We start from the raw sequence: 26,582 nt of genomic DNA, 5'->3' as shown, positions 1-26,582 counted from the left end.
TCATTACACACACGGCACTATCATTACACACACGGCACTATCATTTCGCACACCTGGCACTATCATTACACACACCTGGCACTATCATTACACACACATGGCACTATCATTACACACACATGGCACTATCATTACACACACATGGCACTATCGTTACACACGCCTATCACTTCTATGATCACCTCTCCTATATATGTCACTCCCTTTGGTTCTTCCCCAGACAGTGTTAGTTATGTTTCTCATGTCCAGATGTTACTCTTGTTTTGTATTGGTCCATGGTTTTTGTATTATTAAATTCACCCCCTGTACTTGCTTCCTGACTCCCAGCGTCTGCATTACACAGCGTTAATTTTTGTTAACAAAGTACTGCTGACGCACTTAATGGACAGGTTAGGTGGCCAGTGAGTTAGACACTCAGACCGTCCAACCTAACCGAGCCCAGACAGGTGGGGAGACAGAGAGGGAGAAAGCCCCAAGATCAGCATGCTTGTGTGGGTTAAGAGCACTTGGCTTATTTACAATGCTTAAAGTGGACTGAAATATGTGCCACGATTTATTTTGAGTGCCAGTACTGGTGTGTTCAGGCCCAAATTAAGGGCCTGAACACATACAAATAAGCATTACTTATTTATAAATGAGCTGGTCACCTTAATTCACAACTGTAGTTCAGACACTATGTTGACTTTCACATATATCAGAACCTGCGAGCAGATATGTTATCTAATATTTTATTTGAACGTTTTGGTAAAATACTTGTTCTAGTAGCAGTCATGATTGGCTATTGAGAAGTGACAGAGGCCCTGTGCTCATCCTCAGCTCCAGTTCAGAGTCAAGAGCTAATGGACGGAGCAGTCCCATCATGGAGAGATCGAAGACACAGAGCGGGACAGAGAGAGAGAGATACAGACAGAAACGGAGACTGGGAAAGAGAAAAGTATATTCCCATTGGACTCATGATCGCTGTGTAATTTCTTTAAAAGCACAAACAATGCATTATTAAAAGGCAGCAACAGCACAGCAAGCACTAAAGTATTCTCTTATACACGCAAATCCTGTGTGTACGTGTGTATCCCTGGCAATTCACAAAACTCAATGACTAGATGTGTCTGACTATGGTTGTTTTCTGTATGGTTAATTTGAGAGAACATTTGTACAAATCAACAGAAGTGAAGCTACTCCGAGGGAGAGACAACGAACACACAACCAGGACGGAAGAACCATGACGGTAAGCCCTCAGTTTGCCTTGACCTCAGCTGGCTCATGTCATTGGTTACCTCATAAAACCTGTTGTCTGTCTCTCTGACCGCAGTATCTCAATTAGGCTTCCACTCACCATCTCTATGCCTGTATTTGTAAAGCGTCTTAGAGGATGGCTGATCTAGAATCAGTTTTGCATTTATCCTATGGGTACAGCCGAGGAACCCTTTTGGAACCCTTTTTTTCTAAGAGTGTAGATCAACCATCCTACTTTGAGAAGCTTTGTGAATATGGGCCCAGGATTCTCAACCGTTTAACTAAGACCGATACACACAACATCATCAACCCCTTTGACTGCTCCTGGTCCATCTCTACTCTCCCTTCTGTTCTGATGCTCCTGGTCCATCTCTACTCTCCCTTCTGTTCTGATGCTCCTGGTCCATCTCTACTCTCCCTTCTGTTATGATGCTCCTGGTCCATCTCTACTCTCCCTTCTGTTCTGTTGCTCCTGGTCCATCTCTACTCTCCCTTCTGTTCTGATGCTCCTGGTCCATCTCTACTCTCCCTTCTGTTCTGTTGCTCCTGGTCCATCTCTACTCTCCCTTCTGTTCTGATGCTCCTGGTCCATCTCTACTCTCCCTTCTGTTCTGATGCTCCTGGTCCATCTCTACTCTCCCTTCTGTTCTGATGCTCCTGGTCCATCTCTACTCTCCCTTCTGTTCTGATGCTCCTGGTCCATCTCTACTCTCCCTTCTGTTCTGATGCTCCTGGTCCATCTCTACTCTCCCTTCTGTTCTGATGCTCCTGGTCCATCTCTACTCTCCCTTCTGTTCTGATGCTCCTGGTCCATCTCTACTCTCCCTTCTGTTCTGATGATCCAGGCCCATATCTACTCTCCCTTCTGTTCTGATGCTCCTGGTCCAGCTCTACACTCCCTTATGTTCTGATGCTCCAGGCCCATCTCTACTCTCCCTTCTGTTCTGATGCTCCTGGTCCATCTCCACTCTCCCTTCTGTTCTGATGCTCCTGGTCCATCTCTACACTCCCTTCTGTTCTGTTGCTCCTGGTCCATCTCTACTCTCCCTTATGTTCTGATGCTCCTGGTCCATCTCTACTCTCCCTTCTGTTCTGATGCTCCTGGTCCATCTCTACTCTCCCTTCTGTTCTGATGATCCAGGCCCATATCTACTCTCCCTTCTGTTCTGATGCTCCTGGTCCATCTCTACACTCCCTTATGTTCTGATGCTCCAGGCCCATCTCTACTCTCCCTTCTGTTCTGATGCTCTGGTCCATCTCCACTCTCCCTTCTGTTATGATGCTCCTGGTCCATCTCTACTCTCCCTTATGTTCTGATGCTCCTGGTCCATCTCTACTCTCCCTTATGTTCTGATGCTCCTGGTCCATCTCTACTCTCCCTTCTGTTCTGATGCTCCTGGTCCATCTCTACTCTCCCTTCTGTTCTGATGCTCCAGGTCCATCTCTACTCTCCCTTCTGTTCTGATGCTCCTGGTCCATCTCTACACTCCCTTCTGTTCTGATGCTCCTGGTCCATCTCTACTCTCCCTTCTGTTATGATGCTCCTGGTCCATCTCTACTCTCCCTTCTGTTCTGATGATCCAGGCCCATCTCTACTCTCCCTTCTGTTCTGATGCTCCTGGTCCATCTCTACACTCCCTTCTGTTCTGATGCTCCTGGTCCATCTCTACTCTCCCTTCTGTTATGATGCTCCTGGTCCATCTCTACTCTCCCTTCTGTTCTGATGCTCCTGGTCCATCTCTACTCTCCCTTCTGTTATGATGCTCCTGGTCCATCTCTACTCTCCCTTCTGTTCTGATGATCCTGGCCCATCTCTACTCTCCCTTCTGTTCTGTTGCTCCTGGTCCATCTCTACACTCCCTTCTGTTCTGATGCTCCTGGTCCATCTCTACTCTCCCTTCTGTTCTGATGCTCCTGGTCCATCTCTACTCTCCCTTCTGTTCTGATGCTCCTGGGCCATCTCTACTCTCCCTTCTGTTCTGATGCTCCTGGTCCATCTCTACTCTCCCTTCTGTTCCTTTAGCACAAAGACATCAATAATAGATGACTGGTGTATTTTCACCCTCCACCCTCCATGGAGTTAATCAATCACTCCCTCTGGTCAGTCCTGTCTCTGGCTCGCCTGCTTTTCCCGTCCCACACCGGACGGGAACATTGTGCTCATTGGTCTATGAGTGACCACCCCCCACCCGCCTCTCTGAGCCCCTAGCTAAAAAGATCAAGATATTGTTGCCTAACAGCTCCGGTCTGGGCCGTGGACTGGCATTCGCTTGGCACCGACTGGTACATACAGTCCAGTCCGACCGCCAACAATAGAGCCACCCGCTTTTAGACTGTGGTCTGCGTCCCAAACGCCACCTTCATCCCTATTTAGGGCACTTATTTTAGGGTTCTCGTCAAAAGTGCCCTCTACAGGGAATAGGGTTCCTTTTGGGACACGAACAGAGTCCCCTGACCCTGCTGGTCCCCCTGTAGGAGGGCTGAGCTACAGGGACGAGACCATGTGAAACAACTATATGTGGCATGGGTGGCGGGTGGGAATGGGTGAGGGGTCAAAGGTCAGGTGGAACGTAGCTGCGTGAACCTGATCCAGCTGAATGCCAGGCATCTGACAGATTGACACCACGCACACACTGTTTACCAAGGTCCCTGTGCTCCTAAGTAGCATCACATGCACACACACTCTCTTCTTACAACCCCCCGAATGGCAACAAAGAGGTTTCAGGATTTTAAGTAAGTGGAGCTCCTGTTTTAAAATGTGGTACTTAACACTAACTTTCTCCGCGACATTTAAACGAAAAGCTCGTCGGACGTAAGGCCTTGTGTCTTAGCAACGGTTCAGGTTGGTGAGCACAGGAATTTGTTAGGACAACGTTGTCAGGAAGAGCAGCAGCACTTCCCGGACTCAGCCTGCATCCCAAATGGCACGCTATCTATTCCCTATGTAGAGCACTACTTTGACCAGGGCCCGTAGGGACGCAGGCTGAGGCTATGTTTCAATGACTCTCCTTATTCTCCCAGGTTCTCACAGGACACAAAGCGTTTAGTTCAGTCTCTCCCTCTGTCCTCACCCAGGGCCCAGCCAGTTCTCTAGTCAAAACATCACCAGTCTGGAATCAAGAGTGTGTGTACGTGCGTGTGTGTATGACCAGGTGCTGAAACCAGGGGAAGCCCCGTGAATGGTGCTGTGTGTCTCTGTATCTCTGGTTCAGCGGTTGTTCGACAGAAGCTTGAGAGAGGAGCCGAAGTGGGTGTCCAAGTTGAACGGTTTGGATAGAAGTTATGGGATCAGCTTACCCGCTTGCAAATTCTAATCTCAACTATGAAAAGAAAGTAAAGCTGACCTTTGATCAGTCTTTAGGGAACTCACCCTACTGAATGATGAGCCTCCATTTGACTTCCTTGTCCTATACATGTGACCCTGCCACATAACCCTGCCATGCAACTCTGCCATGTAACCCTCCCTTTCTAGGAATGACACATCTGCACCAGCTGCCTGTCCGTGTTCGGAGCCCAGGCCTAATTAAACGATCTAGGGATATTAGCACTCGATGTGTACTCTATCTCCCCACGCAGCACTGTGTGGCTCGATTCAATTATGATAGATAGATTAACCATGTCTTAATGAGGCTCTCTAATAAAGCACTGATCCTGTACACAGCAATACTGTAGTTATTCTCATGCTACGTGACTATTGTAATTAATCACAAGAAATGCATAGCTCGGGTATAATAATATTGAGGAGGAAATGTGCTCAGGTAAGCACAAGTGTGGCTAATGGCATTACATGAGAGTTCATCCAACAACCCAAAGTGCACACACACACACACACACACACACACAAACATGTAGGCAATTGTAGGGATGCGTGTTGTAGAGCAGAGCACATCAACCTTCAACAGATTAGTGCATATGTGCATGCGCGCGTGTGTGTGTGTGTGCGTGCGTGTTAAAAACACAGGAGTTGGGAAAGCGGTGTGATGACTTTAGTCTTAGTGCTGGGCAGAGAGGGAGAGACGGACAACCCCCTCTCTCCTGTCCATAAGAACAGTCCGTGAGAGTCTCAGACGGCCTGGCATCTGAAACATGAGCCCAGCAACTTAGCACTCTGCCCACCACTCTGAGGGAGAAAGAACAACAATAGAACTGCCAACATCCTCTCTCTCTCTCCCTCTCCCTCTCTCTCTCAGCTCTGAGATAGGCTCCAGAAATGCCATAGGGATAGCACCAGTACTGGCTGAGCACCAGTGAAGAATGATCTTTAATGGGCCAGGGTTGTGATGGATTCAGAGTGCTGGTGGATAACCTCATCATTCGCAGTGTTAATAGGAGATAAATGATTGGTTTGGATAGAGCTATGTAGCCAATATATTGTATACACTTAGGGGCATATGTGCAATAGGACCCCGAAGCAATGAGCGATGATGTCGGAACTCACAGTTAGCAGAAGTTTATTGTGGTACCATAGGAATACTGTGGAATATTGTGGTCATACATAAGTACCATACATTTTGGTAATTACATTCTGTTTTGTATCATTTACCTCGACTGTCACCAAAACGCTGCTGTAAGTTACATTTGTTCAGAGGAAATGTTTTCTTCTTTACACAATTGGCCCTCCAATGGTCCCTCTAACACACATGACAGCTTGGGGATGCTGTATTTTGCGTACCATGTGAACCAGCCATAATCCACATTCCCATCCACCACTTAATTTTAAATCATTGTTTTGGTCAACTGACAGTGAGCAAAAAGTGCTAAAAGACTAAATAAATGTTCTCTAATTCTTGCAAAAATGTTTCAGATGGACAAGATATTTATTCATTAGATAGTTCTCACATTGATCGGGTTCCCGCCTACAGAAATCTGGGCATTTGGATCGATTTTATGTTTAAAAAACATACAGAATGAACAAGTTAAAAAGCTAAGATTTAAAGTGGGTTTCTTATTTTGAAATAGATCTTGCCTCTCCCTAAATAGCAGAGGGACTTCAAGAGTTAAGGCGTCAGCATGATTCAATTCAAGCACTGAAGGGGCGTAGACTTCAGCTCTAAACTTCGGCTTGCCTCCAGAAAAAAATGTGTGCCTGTACAGTTGAAAAAAAAGTTCAAAATGAACAAAAACGTCACAAATGTCATCATAATGTACAAACTCTACCGAACTGTTTCGGCTGGGAAGCACCTTTAACCAACCCTGCCACCTGGTGAGGTTAGCATAGGACTAAACCTACGGGCGGCAGGTAGCCTGTCCATAACGTCAATGACAAATGTCTCTGTAGTTACCGAGGATGTTTAGTGAGAGACTTTGAAAAATGACTGATAATTTACAATTGGTTTTGGACAAATTCAATTTGAAAGCAAATATCTAACTGTGATTTAATCGAGTGTTGAAGGACAAAAATTGAGTGTGAGGCCCCATGTTGTATGTCGAATGTGTGAGTTAATTGCCAAATAAGCAACTCCACTGACTCCACCTGGCTAATTAGAAAACTACTCCGAGGAAAGCTTGGCTGTTGCGTTATTCAATATACAACATGAAATGTTTCAATGCAAAGAAGTTAATTAACAATGACGTAAAAACAAATAAAAATGTGTGTAAATAAAATAAGCCAACGTAAAGATATACTTTCAGCAAATGTGATGACACTAGTAGCCTTCATTGTATTGAAAAACAATTACTTACATGAACGCATGGTAGATGAATGCCCATCCTCGTGGTCTCTCCAGTACGTTGTACAAGAAGTTCTGAAACTTTCTGTAGCGCTTGCTGGAGGCTGAGGTGGTCGCCCGTGGTCCAGGACGCCCCGGCAGCGGGGTACCGAGGAGCCCGGTGCGGTGAGAGGGGTGCGCGCGCTCCGGGGTCGATGGTTCGCTCCTCTCCATATGAACTGCGGTAAGAGCCACAAATTCAACCCGCCTTTCGTCGTTGATTGCGGGGGGCACCAACATTCTAATGCCACCGTTATTTGATGGGCTCCCTAACATGGTTAGCCAATATAGGCCTACCGATAGAAGTAGGACTATTAAATACAACGGAATACAGTTTAAATCACCTATTTAACAGTGAGCCCATATCTACGTTGGAGATTTAGCCAACTGAAATCGAAGTCATGATCAACTTGTCCGCGTTGAATAACAATTAGCCTACTTGGACTAGGTCATAATTTAATTCCTCCAATGTCAGGGTCTACTTCGAATTTCGTTTGTTAAATAAGTTATCTATAAATCAAGTCACGACCACAAAAGAAAATGCTCATGGCATTTTGACATGTGGGGTTTGTCAAATGCAAGTTGAAGAAAATGTTAAATTGGTAATATGATAATCCCAATTACCGTTAAACCTTTAACGTGAGGTTCCATCGAATAATATGATTACAAGATCATTTGACAGCGGCAACAGTAACTTTGTAACCTATCCTATACTGTCGCTAATTTGCATTGCCGTCATCATAAATTTGCTTTTTGCTCGAAATTAAGAAAACATTTAAAGCGCGCAATTGAAAGCATCAAAAGTTTAGTGGACAAGCGTATTTATTATAGGCTTACGGTTAAATTAGGTAAAGAACTCTCGATTCGTGATCGCTCTGCTCTTTCCTCAAGATTTCTGTTGGTATTAATATTTTCTTAATCGTATATCTGAGGTTCGCGGCTGTACAAAATGCCCACAGAACTGCCTCCTTTCCTGTGCGTCTCGCTGCTCCAGTGCGCTAGTGGTGAGGAGCGAAGAAGACCGTTCGAGGATAGCTAAAATCAGAGTCAACTCTAAACTTCAGTTATATGAGCGAGGACTCATGGGTAACACGCAGCAGGCTTGTCAGATGGTCCAGAGAGAAACGAGAGGTACAGCACTACGGACGACTTCGAAGTTCTCACGCGCAAACCAAAAGCATCCGGTTAGCTTGAACACACGGTTTTGGACGCAATAAAGTGACAGAGAGAGTGGAATTGCACACGGTGATATTGGGTGTGTAGCTAGCTCAGTGGTACGAGCAAGTTGTAATATATCAGAGCTAAGCATTCATACATTTGATGAGGCTGACAACTTAGAAATAAGGATGCAAACCTCACAATTACAGGGTAACGGTAAGCCTATATCATAGTATTTGGACCTTTACAAAGCTGTTTTGGGGGGATAGACATTGATAGACATGGTTGTCACATATACTGTATGGCACGCCTTTATCAGCGGTGACCAAATCAATTGTTTCAAGTAAGTATTATGTAATGAATGACTAAGGAGGCATGGGCACTGTAGACCAATACAGAATCTCGATGAAAATGCCATGTAGCCTATTTTATTTTTTACATTTTATTTATCCGTTATTTTACCAAGTAAGTTGACTGAGAAGACTTTCTCATTTACAGCAACGACCTGGGGAATAGTTACAGGTTTGAGGGCCAATTTGGGAATTTAGCCAGGACACCGGGGTTAATACCCCTACTCTTACGATAAGTGCCATAGGATCTTTAATGACCTCAGAGAGTCATATCTATGCTTAACGTCTGAGAGCTGTCTATGAACACTGGGCAGGGGTTACCAGATAAGAGGGACAGGTGTGAGGCACAGATAGTGGCCTGACAATAGATCACAGAACAGTGTTATGACCATAGAAATAGTATAGGAATTCCGGTTATGACACAGTGGGACAATAATAATATAATAGGAATTCTGGGAATGACACAGTGGGACAACAGGAATATAATAGGAATGATGGTTATGACACAGTGGGACAATAGGAATAGAATGGATATTCTGATTGTGACACAGTGGGACAATGGGAATAGAATGGGAATCCTAATTCTATGGTATTGAGAGAAAAAGAGAGAGAGAGGAAACAGATCAAGCCAACCTGGAAACCAAGCACGGAAAATGGTCCAACATCAATGGGTTAAAGCAGCGTTTCTCAACTGGTGGGAGGTTTGAGTAAAACATTTATTTTATATGATGACAGTAGATTCAATATAGCACTATTAGCAACTCTAATTGGTTGCTTTTGTGGTTTCAAAACAATTAGCTTTTCAAAATTCTTCATCAAGAAATTAGCCATATGGAATTATTGACAACGAAAATGTATTACAGCGGCTTGCGAAAGTATTCACTCCCCTTGGCATTTTTCCTATTTTGTTGCCTTACAACCTGGAATTAAAATATATTTGGGGGGGGGGTTGTATCATTTGATTTACACAACATGCCTACCACTTTGAAGATGCTAAATATTTTTTTGTGTGAAACAAACAAGAAATAATACAAAAAAAACTGAAAACTTGAGTGTGCATAACTATTCACCCCCCCAAAGTCAATACTTTGTAGAGCCACCTTTTGCAGTAATTACAGCTGCAAGTCTCTTGGGGTATGTCTCTATAAGCTTGACAAATCTAGCCACTGGGATTTTTGCCCATTCTTCAAGGCAAAACTGCTCCAGCTCCTCCAAGTTGGATGGGTTCCGCTGGTGTACAGCAATCTTTAAGTCATGCCACAGATTCTCAATTGGATTGAGGTCTAGGCTTTGACTAGGCCATTCCAAGACATTTAAATGCTTCCCCTTAAACCACTCAAGTGTTGCTTTAGCAGTATGCTTAGGGTCATTGTCCTGCTGGAAGGTGAACCTCCGTTCCAGTCTCAAATCTCTGGAAGACTGAAACAAGTTTCCCTCAAGAATTACCCTGTATTTAGCGCCATCCATCCTTCCTTCAATTCTGATCAGTTTCCCAGTCCCTGCCAATGAAAAACATCCCCACAGCATGATGCTGCCACCACCATGCTTCAAGGTGGGGGTGGTATTCTCGGGGTGATGAGAGGTGTTGGGTTTGCGCCAGACATAGCTCAATTTTAGTCTCATCTGACCAGAGTACCTTCTTCCATATGTTTGGGGGAAGTCTCCCACATGCCTTTTGGTGAACACCAAATGTGTTTGCTTATTTTTTTCTTTAAGCAATGCCTTTTTTCTGGCCACTTCTGGAAAGACCAGCTCTGTGGAGTGTACGGCTTAAAGTGGTCCTATGGACAGATACTCCAATGTCCGCTGTGGAGCTTTAACCCCTTCAGGGTTATCATTGGTCTCTTTTTTTGGCTCTCTGATTAATGCCCTCCTTGCCTGGTCTGTGAGTTTTGGTGGGCGGCACTCTCTTGGCTGGTTTGTTGTGGTGCCATATTCTTTCCAATATTTGCACCACTTTTCCATTTTTAGAATTTTTTAAAATAAGTTATTTTTTTCAATTCCCTTCACCAATTTGGACTATTTTGTGTATGTCCATTACATGAAATCCAAATAAAAATACATTCAAATTACAGGTTATAATGCTACAAAATAGGAAAAATGCCAAGGGGGTTGAATACTTTTGCAAGGCAATGTACTTATCGATATAGGTTAGGAGGGAACATTTATCCCTTGTCATAATTGCTACATTTATTATCAATACAACATTATAAATAGTTTCCCCATATTGTATTTTGTAGGATTTTCCAACCCTCGATTACAATATTGGGTCGTGACTGAGGCAACTTGAGGAAATTTGGGACCCAAAACAAAATCAGTTCAGAACTACTGGTTTAAAGTATAACATCCAAGACAGGAACCCCAAAACATACACAAACTAAATTAAATTGATATAAGAGGTATATAACTTCTGACCTTCTGTGCAGTGGCGGTTCTAGACCATTTCAACTGGGGGGGCCAAGCTGGGGCCAGTTATACTGTTAGAGGGGCCAGTTACATTAGACCTTATTGTTGTCACTGTTTTCTTCACTGCATTGCAGGCATTAGCAGGCAAAAGACCATGTTCATAATCATCATCGTTGCCACTGTCTAATAACGGATGTAAAAAAAGAGCGAAAGCAAAAATCAGTTATGTAAAAATGATTTCATACTCCACATTTAGGGGGTCCACAAGGGGGTCCAAAATTGTTGTCACAGGGGCACTGCTTCTGTGACTGGAAAACAAGGAATGTTTAGCCTAAGTAACCTACAATACAAGCATTCATTGTCACCGTTTTGGTATGTAGCTTAATGTACTGTGGTGCATAATATACACTCTCCTGATCTGTGTCAGATTGTTTACATTAGTTTATGGAACATAAGTTGAGGAATTAGCAGGGGAAAGCATGGTGGGGCCATTGCTGTGCTGGAGTCACAAATCTCCACATTATTCCCAGACCGTCACCTCAATGAGGACAGGGTCTGGCTCTCGACCCGAAACCTACCCCTCCGCCTGCCCTGCCCGGAAGCTGGGTCCACGGTTTGTGGGGCCATTCAAAGTCCTGAGGAGAGTGAACAAGGTATGTTATAGGTTCCAGCTTCCCCCCGATTACCGCATTAACCCCTCATTCCATGTGTCTCTCCTCAGGTCGGTGGTGGCTGGCCCGCTTCAGGAGTCTGAGGTGCGGGAGGTTCCTCCACCCCAACTGAACATCAAGGGGTGCCGGCGTACTCCGTTCGATCCATCCTGGATTCGTGACGTCGGGCGAGGGGCCTTCAGTACCTCGTGGAAAGGGAGGGGTACGGTGTGAAGGAGAGATGCTGGGTTCCGGTGGAGGACGTGTTAGATCCTTCCCTGCTGCAAGAGTTCCACCGTCTCCATCCAGATCGCCCTGCGCCTCGGCCTCCGGGTCGTCCCCACCGCGCGTCGGGGGGTACTGTCACTGCCTCTCCTTGTTCGAGCGGTGCTCGGCGGTCGACGTCACCTGTCTTCAAGCCATCATTGATCCATTTGTCATTTTCCATTGGTCTTGTCTTCCTACACACCTGGTTCCAATCCCATTCATTACATGTTGTGTATTTACCCTCTGTTTCCCCTCATGTCCTGGTCAGAGATTGTTTGTTTGTATGTTCGTGTATTATATATTAGTGCGCGACGGGTTCTTGTACCCACTTTTATTTATGTTGTATTTTTGATCATGGAGTTTTGTCAAGTCTATTAAACGACTCCATTTATACCAAGTTCGATTCTCCTGTGCCTGACTTCCTTACCACCTACACACACAACATTACAGCTAAACTATACCCTAGTTGACTAAATCATCATTGGATGTCATCATTGGCTTGGTTTGACACTAGACTCCATCCATCCTGACTCTAGGGAAATATTGCAGCGGTGAAGAAGGCCAGTTTGACCGAAAGCTTAACCACAATAAAATCAGACATGCAAATGGACCCAGAGGCTCTCTGGAGGAAGATCCAGAACATTCAACAAGTGGGGATACCCTCATAACCCGTAGTCATAGTGGAGAGGGCATCAGCAAATCATAAACAGACCAATCTACAAACCTTCCTCTCTCTCTCTATCTCAAACCTTCTCGCTCTCGCTCTCCCTCTACTCGCTCTCTATTTCCCCCCTCTCCCTCTCAGCAATCACTCTCTGTGTGTCTTCAGGTGGCTAGGCAGTGAGTCCTGAAATCCAGCCAAGCGAGAGGAAAGAAGGTGATGAAAGACAGCTCTGATCTGGGCCTGCACCAGAAGGTGATGATGGACAGCTCTGAACCGGGCCTGCACCGGGGATTAACATCAAAGTTTCACAGGGAAAAGCAACCTGTGGACCCTCCACAAACACTCCCATCTCAGCCACCCCCCATCACTACTTCCTCCATCCCTCCATCTTTCTCCCACCACCCTGCTTGGACGGGGCCAAGCACTACCAGGGCTGACTCCTAGGCCGCTATAGTCTAGCTGCGTGGTCTTCCTGTCTGGGTTGGTGCCTCCCCCTTGGGTTGTGCCGTGGCGGAGGTCTTTGTAGGCTATACTCTGCCTTGTCTCAGGATGGTAAATTGGTGGTTGAAGATATCCCTCTAGTGGTGTGGGGGCTGTGCTTTGGCAAAGTGGGTGGGGTTATATCCTGCCTTTTTGGCCCTGTCCGGGGGTATCATCGGACAGGGCCACAGTGTCTCCTGACCCCTCCTGTCTCAGCCTCCAGTATTTATGCTACAGTAGTTTGTGTCGGGAGGCTAGGGTCAGTCTGTTATATCTGGAGTATTTCTCCTGTCGTATCCGGTGTCCCGTGTGAATTTAAGTATGCTCTCTCTAATTCTTTCTTTCTTTCTCTCTCTCGGAGGACCTGAGCCCTCAGGACTACCTGGCATGATGACTCCTTGCTGTCCCCAGTCCACCTGGCCGTGCTGTTGCTCCACTTTCAACTGTTCTGCCTGCGGCTATGGAACCCTGACCTGTTCACCGGACGTGCTACCTGTCCCAGACCTGCTGTTTTTAACTCTCTAGAGACAGCAGGAGCGGTAGAGATAATCTCAATGATCGGCTATGAAAAGCCAACTGACATTTACTCCTGAGGTGCTGACTTGCTGCACCCTCAACAACTACTGTGACTATTATTATTTGACCATGCTGGTCATTTATGAACATTTGAACATCTTGGCCATGTTCTGTTATAATCTCCACCCGGCACAGCCAGAAGAAGACTGGCCAGCCCTCATAGCCTGGTTCCTCTCTAGGTTTCTTCCTAGGTTTTGGGCTTTCTAGGGAGTTTTTCCTAGCCACCGTGCTTCTACACCTGCATTGCTTGCTGTTTGGGGTTTTAGGCTGGGTTTCTGTACAGCACTTTGATATACAGTGGGGCAAAAAAGTATTTAGTCAGTCACTAATTGTGCAAGTTCTCCCACTTAAAAAGATGAGAGAGGCCTGTAATGTTCATCATAGGTACACTTCAACTATGAAAAAAAATCCTGAAAATCACATTGTAGGATTTTTAATGAATTTATTTGCAAATTATGGTGGAAAATAAGTATTTGGTCACCTACAAACAAGCAAGATTTCTGGCTCTCACAGACCTGTAACTTCTTCTTTAAGAGGCTCCTCTGTCCTTCACTCGTTACCTGCATTAATGGCACCTGTTTGAACTTGTTATCAGTATAAAAGACACCTGTCCACAACCTCAAACAGTCACACTCCAAACTCCACCATGGTCAAGACCAAAGAGCTGTCAAAGGACACCATTTACAAAATTGTAGACCTGCACCAGGCTGGGAAGACTGAATCTGCAATAGGTAAGCAGCTTGGTATGAAGAAATCAACTGTGGGAGCAATTATTAGGAAATGGAAGACATACAAGACCACTGATAATCTCCTTCCATCTGGGGCTCCACGCAAGATCTCACCCCGTGGGGTCAAAATGATCACAAGAACGGCAAAAATCTCAGAACCACACGGGGGGACCTAGTGAATGACCTGCAGAGAGCTGGGACCAAAGTAACAAAGCCTACCATCAGTAACACACTACGCCACCAAGGACTCAAATCCTGCAGTGCCAGACGTGTCCCCCTGCTTAAGCCAGTACATGTCCAGGCCCGTCTGAAGTTTGCTAGAGGGCATTTGGATGATCCAGAAGAAGATTGGGAGAATGTCATATGGTCAGATCAAACCAAAATAGAACTTTTTGGTAAAAACTCAACTCGTCATGTTTGGAGGACAAAGAACACCATACCTACTGTGAAGCATGGGGGTGGAAACATCATGCTTTGGGGCTGTTTTTCTGCAAAGGGACCAGGACGACTGATCCGTTTAAAGGAAAGAATGAATGGGGCCATATATCGTGAGATTTTGAGTGAAAACCTCCTTCCATCAGCAAGGGCATTGAAGATGAAATGTGGCTGGGTCTTTCAGCATGACAATGATCCCAAACACACCGCCCGGGCAAATAAGGAGTGGCTTCATAAGAAGCATTTCAAGGTCCTGGAGTGGCCTAGCCAGTCTCCAGATCTCAACCCCATAGAAAATCTTTGGAGGGAGTTGAAAGTCCATGTTGCCCAGCAACAGCCCCAAAACATCACTGCTCTAGAGGAGATCTGCATGGAGGAAGGGGCCAAAATACCAGCAACAGTGTGTGAAAACCTTGTGAAGACTTACAGAAAACATTTGACCTCTGTCATTGCCAACAAAGGGTATATAACAAAGTATTGAGATAAACTTTTGTTATTCACCAAATACTTATTTTCCACCATAATTTTACAAATAAATTCATTAAAAATCCTACGATGTGATTTTCTGGATTTCCTTTACTCATTTTGTCTGTCATAGTTGAAGTGTACCTATGATGAACATTTCAGGCCTCTCTCATCTTTTTAAGTGGGAGAACTTGCACAATTGGTGGCTGATTAAATACTTTTTTGCCCCACTGTATCAGCTGATGTAAGAAGGGCTATATACATAAATTTGAATTGATTCTGACAAGTCACAACAGCTAGACAAGGTCACAGTTACAACAGCAGGCACTGACTTCCTCTCTAACACACAGACATGCACGTATACACACTCTCTCGCTCGCTCGCTCGCACGCACGCACGCACGCACGCACGCACACACGCGCACACACACACACACACACACACACACACACACACACACACACACACACACACACACACACACACACACACACACACACACACACACACACACACGCAGAGTGGCACTAAAGAACACACTTACACACTTCATACACACCCAAACACACACGGACTCTTTCTCTCACACTCCAGTACTGTACACTTGAGAAAGCAACACAAATACACAGAGAGGGACTTGTGAACACACATATACCACAGACTGCACAACTATCCACTTTGGTATTACAAGCCAACACTCACACAATCAGAAACACTCCTTGTCCTCTTGTCTTCTTTATCAGGATGGAGTTATTTTGGGAGACACCATGTAACGTGAGGGGTCAGAGGGCACAGGTGACACCATGTAACGTGAGGGGTCAGAGGGCACAGGTGACACCATGTAATGTAAGGGGTCAGAGGGCACAGGTGACACCATGTAACGTGAGGGGTCAGAGGGCACAGGTGACACCATGTAACGTGAGGGGTCAGAGGGCACAGGTGACACCATGTAATGTAAGGGGTCAGAGGGCACAGGTGACACCATGAAACGTGAGGGGGTCAGAGGGCACAGGTGACACCATGTAACGTAAGGGGTCAGAGGGCACAGGTGACACCATGTAATGTGAGGGGTCAGAGGGCACAGGTGACACCATGTAATGTAAGGGTTCAAAGGGCACAGGTGACACCATGTAATGTGAGGGGTCAGAGGGCACAGGTGACACCATGTAATGTAAGGGGTCAGAGGGCACAGGTGACACCATGTAATATGAGGGGTCAGAGGGCACAGGTGACACCATGTAATGTAAGGGGTCAGAGGGCACAGGTGACACCATGTAATGTAAGGGGTCAGAGGGCACAGGTGACACTATGTAATGTAAAGGGTCAGAGGGCACAGGTGACACCATGTAAAGTGAGAGGTCAGAGGGCACAGGTGACACCATGTAACGTGAGGGGTCAGAGGGCACAGGTGACACCATGTAACGTGAGGGGTCAGAGGGCACAGGTGACACCATGTAACGTAAGGGGTCAGAGGGCACAGGTGACACCATGTAATGTGAGGGGTCAGAGGGCACAGGTGACACCATGTAATGTAAGGGGTCAGAGGGCACAGGTGACACCATGTAATATGAGGGGTCAGAGGGCACAGGTGACACCATGTAATGTAAGGGGTCAGAGGGCACAGGTGACACCATGTAATGTAAGGGGTCAGAGGGCACAGGTGACACTATGTAATGTAAAGGGTCAGAGGGCACAGGTGACACCATGTAAAGTGAGAGGTCAGAGGGCACAGGTGACACCATGTAACGTGAGGGGTCAGAGGGCACAGGTGACACCATGTAACGTGAGGGGTCAGAGGGCACAGGTGACACCATGTAACGTAAGGGGTCAGAGGGCACAGGTGACACCATGTAATGTGAGGGGTCAGAGGGCACAGGTGACACCATGTAATGTAAGGGTTCAAAGGGCACAGGTGACACCATGTAATGTGAGTGGTCAGAGGGCACAGGTGACACCATGTAACGTAAGGGGTCAGAGGGCACAGGTGACACCATGTAATATGAGGGGTCAGAGGGCACAGGTGACACCATGTAATGTAAGGGGTCAAAGGGCACAGGTGACACCATGTAACGTAAGGGGTCAAAGGGGACAGGGGAGACCATGTAATGTAAAGAGTCAGAGGGCACAGGTGACACCATATAACGTGAGGGGTCAAAGGGCACAGGTGACACCATGTAACGTGAGGGGTCAAAAGGGACAGGTGCCAACGTGTAATGTACAGGGTCAAAGGGGACAGGCATCAGGCTGGTATGGTTGTGCTCTCCTCTCCTCCATCCCGTTTCACTGTGCTCTTAGACCGCTATTCACTCACGCCCCAAAGAGCCTAGCTGAGCTCCAGGAGTCGACAGCCGCACTGAGAAACTATGGGAACTTAAAAATACCCCCACATCAGCAGTACACAGTGCAGAACTCTGCTCGCTTTCGCTCCGACGGACCCCACCAACCTTTTATATCGGCTGAGCAACTTGGAGCTTTACTTACGCCACTTAATGTCCTCTGCAGACCACACTATTGCTTGGTTTTATTTCACATCTTTCTATTCCATTAATCTGCTTGTGTTTCCTTTCTACCCCAGATTACACGTAATGGGATACATCAGAGGAAAAATGAGGGTGGGAAACACAGATGTATTTGTTGATACAGTGTGTGCTGTTGTGTTTGTTGCTTAATGTTGTGATAGACTTGGTAGTAGTCTTTGAAGAGATGCTGCTATCATTTAACCTACGTCTGATCTGGCTAAATCCACTCTAAGATTCACGTAGAGATGGAAAATGTCAGACAGGCTTGAACCTCAAGATTCTATCAGTGATACACTGTTGTAACATTTATATTCATGATATTACATGGTTTTAAACAATAACATACTAACTGAACAGTCTGTCTGTCTGCATTGGGAGGATACAGTCGGATGGGTGGAGGCCTCGCTAACTACCAGCACATTCATTACTTGTGAAAATAGTTTTTGTACCTTGCCTGCCACCCCCCCCCACCCCTTGCCTCTTATAAACTATGAGTAAGCAGGGCTCAGCTGTGGCAGTGTGAAGTAGTCTGCTTTCCTTTTCCTGCAGGAGAGGGTGAGAGGAAGGTTGGTTGTTCCAAAACAAATCTCACATCACTGCCTCCACTCCCCTAGCATATCTGCCACAGTCCCTAGATAGCCCTGCACTATAAAAAGTCAGGCCTAACCACACACGAGCTAGGTGTGTGTGTGTGTCGGTGTCACAGCTCCAATTTAAGCTCTAGACTCCAAACAATTGCCATCTGTAGAGTGACACCCCCAGACCATTTTTTACTTTTTTTTTAGACTAGTTTAGTACTATCTTTCTATGTATTTCGCATAAAGAGATTAAAGATAGTTACTTGCATCATGTCTAGTCTTTTTGCTCCTGATTTGACCAGAGATCCACAGCTTTGTCCAGTTACAAACAAGCCAAGTCGTCTTCAGAAGAAACTGCTTAGAAACAAATTGAGGGGATAATCTGATAATAGTTAGATTAAGATTATAATTCAGGGTTTAATCTAACTATTATCAGATTATCCCCCTCAATTTATGTACATCGAGTATTTACATTATGTTCATACTAAACTGCTACATACTGAATCCTGGTTGGTTAATCATGGATTGACCCCTGACCTTCTGCCTTGTAACTGTGATGCCTGAGCTCTGGATAACCACAGAATGAGCTCCATCACCTCACAAATCTCCCACACCTCAAGGAAAATAAATACCATCGAGCACATTATGATCCAGAACCCATCTAACTTAAAGTCAACTCGTCTTAATACGATCTGTGTGGTTAACTTGGTAAGAGGAGCTGGTGTGGCGGCCATATCACAAGTTACAGTGTGCATTCCAAATGGCATCCTCTTCCCTATACAGGACACAACTTCTGACCAGAGAACCAAGGGAGCACTATGGGCCCTGGTCAAAAGTAGTGCACTAGATAGGGAATAGGGTGCCATTTAGGATTTAGCCCCAATGTGGAGCCAGGGTAGTCAGCCCTAATTCATCTCTCTGAGGTTCCCTTGATTCAAGAGGACGGGGCAGCAAAGAAAAATAGCGCTGGACAATCCTATTCACGCTTGACTTAAGCTCAAACATTTCTCGCAGTCCTCATTGCCCCTTATTAGACGGAGGTGAGCATGAGTCTGTACTCATGAATGCAGTTATTGTTCAGCAATTAAGTCGATTAGTGCAGGAACGCATCCCAATCCACCAGTAGGCTTACAGACCAGAAGTGTCACTGTTTACCTGTGTCTCATAACCTAAACTGTGTCCAGCCTCAGCCTTAAAACTCTCACTGACCCAACCAAAGAAGGCCTAGCCCCTTAAAACTCTCACTGACCCAACCAAAGAAGGCCTAGCCCCTTAAAACTCTCACTGACCCAACCAAAGAAGGACTAGCCCCTTCAGAGCCTCACTGACCCAACCAAAGAAGGACTAGCCCCTTCAGAGCCTCACTGACCCAACCAAAGAAAGCCTACCCCCTTCAAAGCCTGATTGACAAACATAGACCTAGCCCTGTTATTAGACAAGACAGATTTTAAATACCCACCCACAAAGATAGGGCTGGGTAAATCTTTCCATTAGCTATACATTAGACTCGCCGGCCCACCTGGGGAAGAGGTTAGTAATAAGTAGAACCAGGAGTTTTTCATGGTCAGTCATGCAGACAGGAATAACTCCTGGCCCTACTTATACATTACATAGATAGGGCCTGGTTGGGCCAAGTGATATTCCTGAGAAAACTCCTGGTCTTAGTAATAATAACTGATTCTTATAGGGAAATATCTGTAATATATTACAACCTTTTTTGTTGACAAGTTGCAGTTTTGGCCTGTGTGACAAAACCAATTCCTCGAGGTGTGAGGGAACTATGTGTCTCCCTAATTTTCTGTCCCAGCGTAATTACCTCTTTTCCTTTTAAGATTTAGGTCGGATAAGGAATGCTGTCTGATCTCTAAAGGGCTGAGCTGTCTCCAGCCAACTAACTAACGAACTCGTGATTCCATTGTTGCTCGCTTGCCCTTTCACAACGAACAGCCCATTCCAGAAGTAGAGAAGTGAGAGAAAAAAACAGTAGGACCTACATTGTTCTGATCTTGAAGTATGGGACTCTAGGGGTGGAACTTAGATAAATTGACTTTTGCCCTAAAATACTACTGCAGTGCACTGCAAAAATGTGTTTGTTATGAAAATGTAGAAGCAACATGTAAAGTGCTGGTCCCATGTTTTATGAGCTGAAATAAAAGATCCCAGGCATTATTCAGACGCACAAAAAAATGCTTTTCTCTCAAATGTTGTGTACAAATTTGTTTACATCCTTGTTAGTGAGCATTTCACCTTTGCCAAGATAATCCATCCACCTGACAGGCGTGGCATATCAAGAAGCTGATTAAACAGTATGATCATTACACAGGTGCACCTAGTGCAGGGGACAAAAAAGGCCACTCTAAAATGTACAATTTTGTCACCCAACACAATGCTACAGATGTCTCAAGTTGAGGGAGTTTGCAATTGACATGCTGACTGCAGTATGTCCAGCAGAGCTGGTGCCAGATCATTTAATGTTAATTACTCTACCATAAGCAGCCTCCAATGTCATTTTAGAGAATTTGGCAAAACGTCCAACCAGCCTCAAAACCTAAGACCACGTGTAACCACACCAGCCCAGGACCTCCACATCCAGCTTCTTCACCTGCGGGATCATCTGAGACCAGCCACCTGGACAGCTGATGTACCTGTGGGTTTGCACAACTGAAGGATTTCTGCACAAACTGTCAAAAACCGTCTCAGGGAACCTCATCTGCATGCTCGTCGTCCTCACCAGGGTCTTGACCTGACTGCAGTTCCGCCGATGTACCCAACTTCAGTGGGCAAATGTTCACCTTCGATGGCCACTGGCATACTGGAAAAGTGTGCTCTTCCCAGATGAACCCCAATTTCAACTGTACATGGCGCATGGCGCTGTGTGGGCGAGCAGTTTACTGATGTCAATGTTGTGAACAGATTGCCCTATGGTGGTGGTGGGGTTATGGTATGGGCAGGCATAAGATACAGACAATGAACACAATTGCATTTTATCAATGGCAATTTGAATGCACAGAGATGCTGTGACAAGATCCTTAGGCCCATTGTCGTGCCATTCATCCGCCGCCATCACCTCATGTTTCAGAATGATAATGCAGAGCCCCATGTCACAAGGATCTGTACACAATTCCAGGAAGCTGAAAATGTTCCAATTCTTCCATGGCCTGCATACTCACCAGACATGTCACCCATTGAGCATGTTCGGGATGCTCTGGATCAACGTGTACGAGAGTGTGTTCCAGTCCCTGCCAAAATCCAGCAACTTCGCACAGCCATTGAAGAGGAGCGGGACAACATTCCACAGGCCATAATCAACAGCCTGATCAACTCTATGAGAAGGAGATGTGTCCTCATGCATGAGGCAAATCGTGGTCACACCAGTTGTTTTTTTAAGGTATCTGTGACTAACAGATGCATAACTGTATTCCCAGTCTTGTGAAATCCATAGATAAGTGCCTAATGAATTTATTTCAATTGCCTGATTTTCTTATGTAAACTGTAACTCAGTAAAATCTTTGAAATTGGTGCATGTTGCATTTATATTTGTGTTCAGTGCAAATGTGTTATAAACCTATGTGGGGCAATAAATCAAGGTGTTGTAATCTATACATTTTGGGTATCATAAGTATTCAACCCTCTTGATTTCCTTCAAATTTTGTTGTGTTAAAGTGGGATTGAAATAGTTTTTTTTGTTGTCATTGAGCTACACAAAATACTTCATAATGTCAAAGTGTATTCACCACCTTTTTTTTAGGCAAGTCTAAATTCATTCAGGAGTCAAATGTGGCTTAACAAATCACATAAGTTACATGGACTCACTCTGCGTGAAATAATAAGGGTTGAAATGCTTTTTGAATGACTAACACTTCGTCTGTAAGATCCCTCAGTCAAGTATTGCAATTCAAGCATAGATTCAACTACAAAGACCAGGAAGCTTTTCGGAAGCCTCACAAAGAAGGGCAGTGATTGGTTGATGGGTAAAAATAACAAATCAGACATTGATTATCTCTTTAAGCATGGTCAAGTTAAAACAGCTACGGAGGTCAATGGCTGTGATGGGAGTAAACTGAGGATGGATCTACATTGTAGTAACTCCACAATAATGACCTAAATGACAGTGAAAATAAAAATATACAGAATAAAAATAGTCCAAAACATGCATCCTGTATGCAACAAGGCACGAAAGTAATACGACCAAAACACTTGTTAAAGGAATAGACGTTTTGGCCTATGCAAAGCCTTATGTTTGGGGCAAATCCAACACAACACACCACTGAGTAACTGACTCCTAATTTTCCAGCATGGTGGTGACTGCATCATGGTATGGCTAAGCAAGCACAGGAGGAAAACCTGCTTCAGCCTGCTTACACCAGAAACTGGGAGAGGAATTCACCTTGAAGCAGGACAGTAACCCACAACAAGGCCAATCTACACTGGAGGCGTTAACTAAAAAGACAGTGAATGTTTTTGAATGGCCAAGTTACAATTTTGACATAAATCTGATTGAAACATTATGGCAAGACTTGAATGTTTTGTCTAGCCATCATCCCCAACACCTTAACAGAGCTTAAAGAATTTGGAAGATAATCATGTGCAAATAAGAGACTTATCCAAGGAGACACAGCTGTAATCACTGCCGAAACGTGTTTCTAATATGTATTGACTCAAGAGGGGTGAATACTTATCTAAACCAAGGTATTTATTAGCGTTTATTTTATATAAATAAACACATCTTTCATTTTGACATTAGTGTATTTTTCGTAGATAGTTGACAGAAAATGACAAATCCATTTTTAATTTGTAACAAAAATGTGAAGAAATTCAAGAGGGTGAAAACTTAAGACACCTACTGTGTGGCCATAGAGCACTTACATTTAGGGTTGCTAAACTACTGGTAATCTAACAAAATCACCAGAATCTTCTGTCATTTTGCTAATAAACAGATAACCTATGGCAACATTAGTCAAATATATTAATATAGTATTCATTTTTTAAATCTGTGTCCATGAGTTTCTAGTGGATATACCATATGGTTCAGGAGAAAATACCTAAATGTATGAAAAAATGATCAACAATGGCATTATTTTCAATTAACTCTGCAACTCTTACAATTATTGACTTCAGTCAAATAGATGTGCAATGGCTGGAGCAGAATGGTATCAAATACATCAAACACATGGTTTCCATGCGTTTGATGCCATTCCATTGGCTCCATTCCATTGATGGTTTATATTCAAGATAATATTTTAAAGCTTTGTTATTCTATTGTTATTTTAAAATGATCTTATTTAATTATTTGATATATTCTATGTGAGAAGGCCTCACAGAAATCCGTAGATTATCACAGATGTCTGTAATTATCTGAAGTACCCAAAATGGCTATACGGTGTGCGAAATTGCTTTGCTAAAGAACAGTGCCTGTTGTACTACACAGTGGTTACCAATAGTTTATGAATAGATTTAAATCCTCTTACATAATCTTTTTTTATGCACACATCACAACAATACTGTTGGGGGGAAAAATGCAGAAAAACTTCTGTTGAAAAAAGATTGCATGTAATGTTTTTTATTTGCATTTTATTTTCTCACAAACCCAAAGTTTACTTACAAAATAGAATGTCTACCCATCTATTGCATATCATGCTGGCAGTTTAAACTACATGCAAATCGACAATAATAAGAACAGCAATGATAACAATTAAACTTACTAAATAAGAAAGGGGAGGAGGGAGAGGGGTGATCATAAAAACAAATTAACATTGACAAGTTACAACAGGATTTCAAAATAAGAGTTTATAAAAAGAGGCCTTTCTCCCAGTGGAGTTGTTTTTATACAGGAGGCTTCCTCAGAGCAGGCAGGAGAACCACAAACCTCTCTGGATACAGGAAACAGTAAAGGGAGAGAAAAAGAGAGAAGGGGAGAAAGAAGAGACTGCATAGAGACAGAAAGGCCTAACCTCTCCCTGCTCTAACAATGATAGAGTGATCAGTGGAAGTTAATGGAGAGACGGAGAGGGGAATAGAAGAGGAAGTAGAGAAGAGAGGGGGGGCACTGAAGAGGTGAATATGATCACTGGGCCATGGGGAAAGTATACTGCAGTAACTGCACAATATTGAATGACACACTCATACACACACACACGGAGGTCATACATACAAAATTCAAACTCAATCATACAGTTAGAAGCCCTTTCATCGATGGCAATGTCTCGTCAATGTGAAAAACCTGCCAGAAACTAACATAACTTAATTGACCTATCATGGCTGGTCTCGTACAATTGACAATGATTTATTGTGAAATAAATGGGTTAGGTAAGAGTATGGCTTTATAGATTATTATTTTAAACGTCTACACATAAAAACATTACAAACAAAGGATTTATGTTCTCTTGGCTTGTAGACAAAACAAGGGCCAAGCCTTCCATAGGATGCATCCCAATGCATTCTATTCCCTATATAGAGCACTACTTTTGACCAAAACCCTTTGGACCGTGGTCAAAATGAGTGCATTGTATAGGGAATAGGGAGCCACTTGGGACGTACCCATAGAGAACACAAGAGCCACCCATATGGTGTACTTCACAGAGAGACAGAGAATATACAGAGGAGGTTTGTACATAAAGGGTTTACAGACATTGAGGATGAACAGCTGGTCACTAAAACGGAGGAGAGTTGGGTCCTGTAGGATTCAGTGTTCGGATACCCTGTGTGTAGCTCTCATGAATGGGGGCTTTTTTGGGGAACGTATCAGGTGAGAGTGGGTACCTGGAGGAACTAACGGAGGCAGAGAAAGACGATATTAAATGGGAATGAGAGGGAGTTGTAGAGCAGTCGCTCTGGTATCTGACCCAGTATACTGAATTAAGAACCGTTGTTGTCAGACCGTTCCTTTTAAGTACCGGTATCATGTCATAGACCAGTGTATTGAATGAGAGTAAGGGTACTTCCCAAATGGCACCCTATATTGGGCTCTACTTTTGACCATTTTGGACGCCTCCTAGGACGTCCCTTGGCGTTTGAGCCAGTGTTGTCCTTATGGATGGTAGCAGGTGGTGTGGTCAATGGTTTGGTGGTCAGGAGGATGCTTCCAGAGCCTCAGTCTGTGCTGACCTGTGTGGTGACCTGTCCATCAGCCGTCTGATTGGTGGACTGGATGAACAACGGCTGGCTCAGGTCCTGTCCCGCCGGCATCACCTGCTGAATCTGATACAACTGCTGTAAGGAGAGAGAGAGAGAGAAAGAGAGAGTAAAGGATGTGAGTGAGTGAGCGAGCGAGCGACAGGAGTGAGAGGTCACTGAGATGTTCCTCTTACCTGTCCGTCAGTAAACTGGTTGAATTGCTGCTGGCCTTGCTCTGTCTGTGTAATCTGAGAACAAACCAGAGAGAAAGAGAGGAGTCAGTCAGTCACAGTGCTTCACACAGCCACTATTCAAACCTACACCTCTATTAAAATGCAACTGAAGGAAATTAACAATATAGATTTACAAAACAATATTGAAAACACACATTTTTCAGATGAATAATCGTATCATATTTTGAATGTTATCATATGTTACTACCTTAATGTTATTTCATCAACTAACAGTGATACGGTACCAGACACTACATTACAGAGGTGAAGTGTCTACACACATCTGATGCGATACTATGGATTTTTTTCTAAAGGTCCATGTTCAGTACCTGTACCTGCTGAGTGTTACCCAGCGTCTGGATCTGTCCCTGAACCACCTGTGTGCCAGAGACAGGCTGTGCCAGCCGAATGTACTGCAACTGACCATTGTTCAGCTGCACCTGCACACAGCCACCACACGGGGGAGACACACTTTAGGATGGGAAGGTCATAGATACACAACGTAGAGGTTATCATGATCACTGAGCTAGTTAGAGCAGAGCGTCAAAATGGAGGACCATATAAGGTTCACCAACTATAAGGAGATTTATCTCCAATATTTAACTGAAGAAAATGTTGTGTAAATATCATTAGAAAATGGAGCTTTACAATGATTATAATCTTTCCAGTAAGGTCATTCTAGGAGACTTTCCTCCTCTATATCTGTCTCTCTTACTGGTATCTGCTGGATCTCTGCGGAGTTGGTGATTATCTGCTGCATGACCTGCATGGTCTGTCCTGACTGCACCGTCTGGGTCTGGCCCTGGGACGACGCCTGTACTATCTGGACCTGCTGGTCTCCCACCTGCATGGTCATTGGAGCCCCTCCCTTCAGGGTGGAGAAGGAAGATTCAATGTTGAACGACTGAGAGTCTGGGGACTGAGACATGTAATGTGATGATTGTACCAAAGAAAGAAGGAAAGAAAGAAATCCAGACGATCTAACGTCCCTAATAAACCAGCCGATCGGATCTAACATC

The 26,582-nt window shown here is 44.5% G+C and overlaps 1 protein-coding gene across 24 annotated transcripts in view; it reads right to left on the bottom strand.

Moving 5' to 3' along the window:
* Nucleotides 1-23,761: 23,761 nt before the first annotated feature.
* The window catches only part of LOC112264383 (nuclear transcription factor Y subunit gamma), a 53,980-nt gene continuing 51,159 nt past the window's right edge, over nucleotides 23,762-26,582 (bottom strand). For 13 of the 24 annotated variants that reach the window (XM_024440949.2, XM_042295245.1, XM_024440952.2 and 10 more), the window contains 5 exons: nucleotides 26,279-26,482; nucleotides 25,893-26,003; nucleotides 25,525-25,578; nucleotides 25,322-25,426; nucleotides 23,762-24,985 (listed from right to left, as the gene is read on the bottom strand). In XM_024440949.2, coding sequence (XP_024296717.1) covers nucleotides 24,959-24,985; nucleotides 25,322-25,426; nucleotides 25,525-25,578; nucleotides 25,893-26,003; nucleotides 26,279-26,482 — 501 coding nt within the window. In that variant the 3' untranslated portion in view covers nucleotides 23,762-24,958. Of the gene's footprint in view, nucleotides 25,427-25,524; nucleotides 25,579-25,892; nucleotides 26,004-26,278; nucleotides 26,483-26,582 lie in introns of all 24 variants that reach the window. The other 11 variants (XM_024440950.2, XM_024440945.2, XM_024440951.2 and 8 more) reach the window with 7 other exon arrangements.

Source organism: Oncorhynchus tshawytscha, linkage group LG13 (genome assembly GCF_018296145.1).
Source record: "Oncorhynchus tshawytscha isolate Ot180627B linkage group LG13, Otsh_v2.0, whole genome shotgun sequence".
Taxonomy (NCBI): Eukaryota; Metazoa; Chordata; class Actinopteri; order Salmoniformes; family Salmonidae; genus Oncorhynchus; species Oncorhynchus tshawytscha.
The sequence above is the reverse complement of the archived record's forward strand: the minus strand, read 5'-3'. Positions and strand labels throughout refer to the sequence as shown.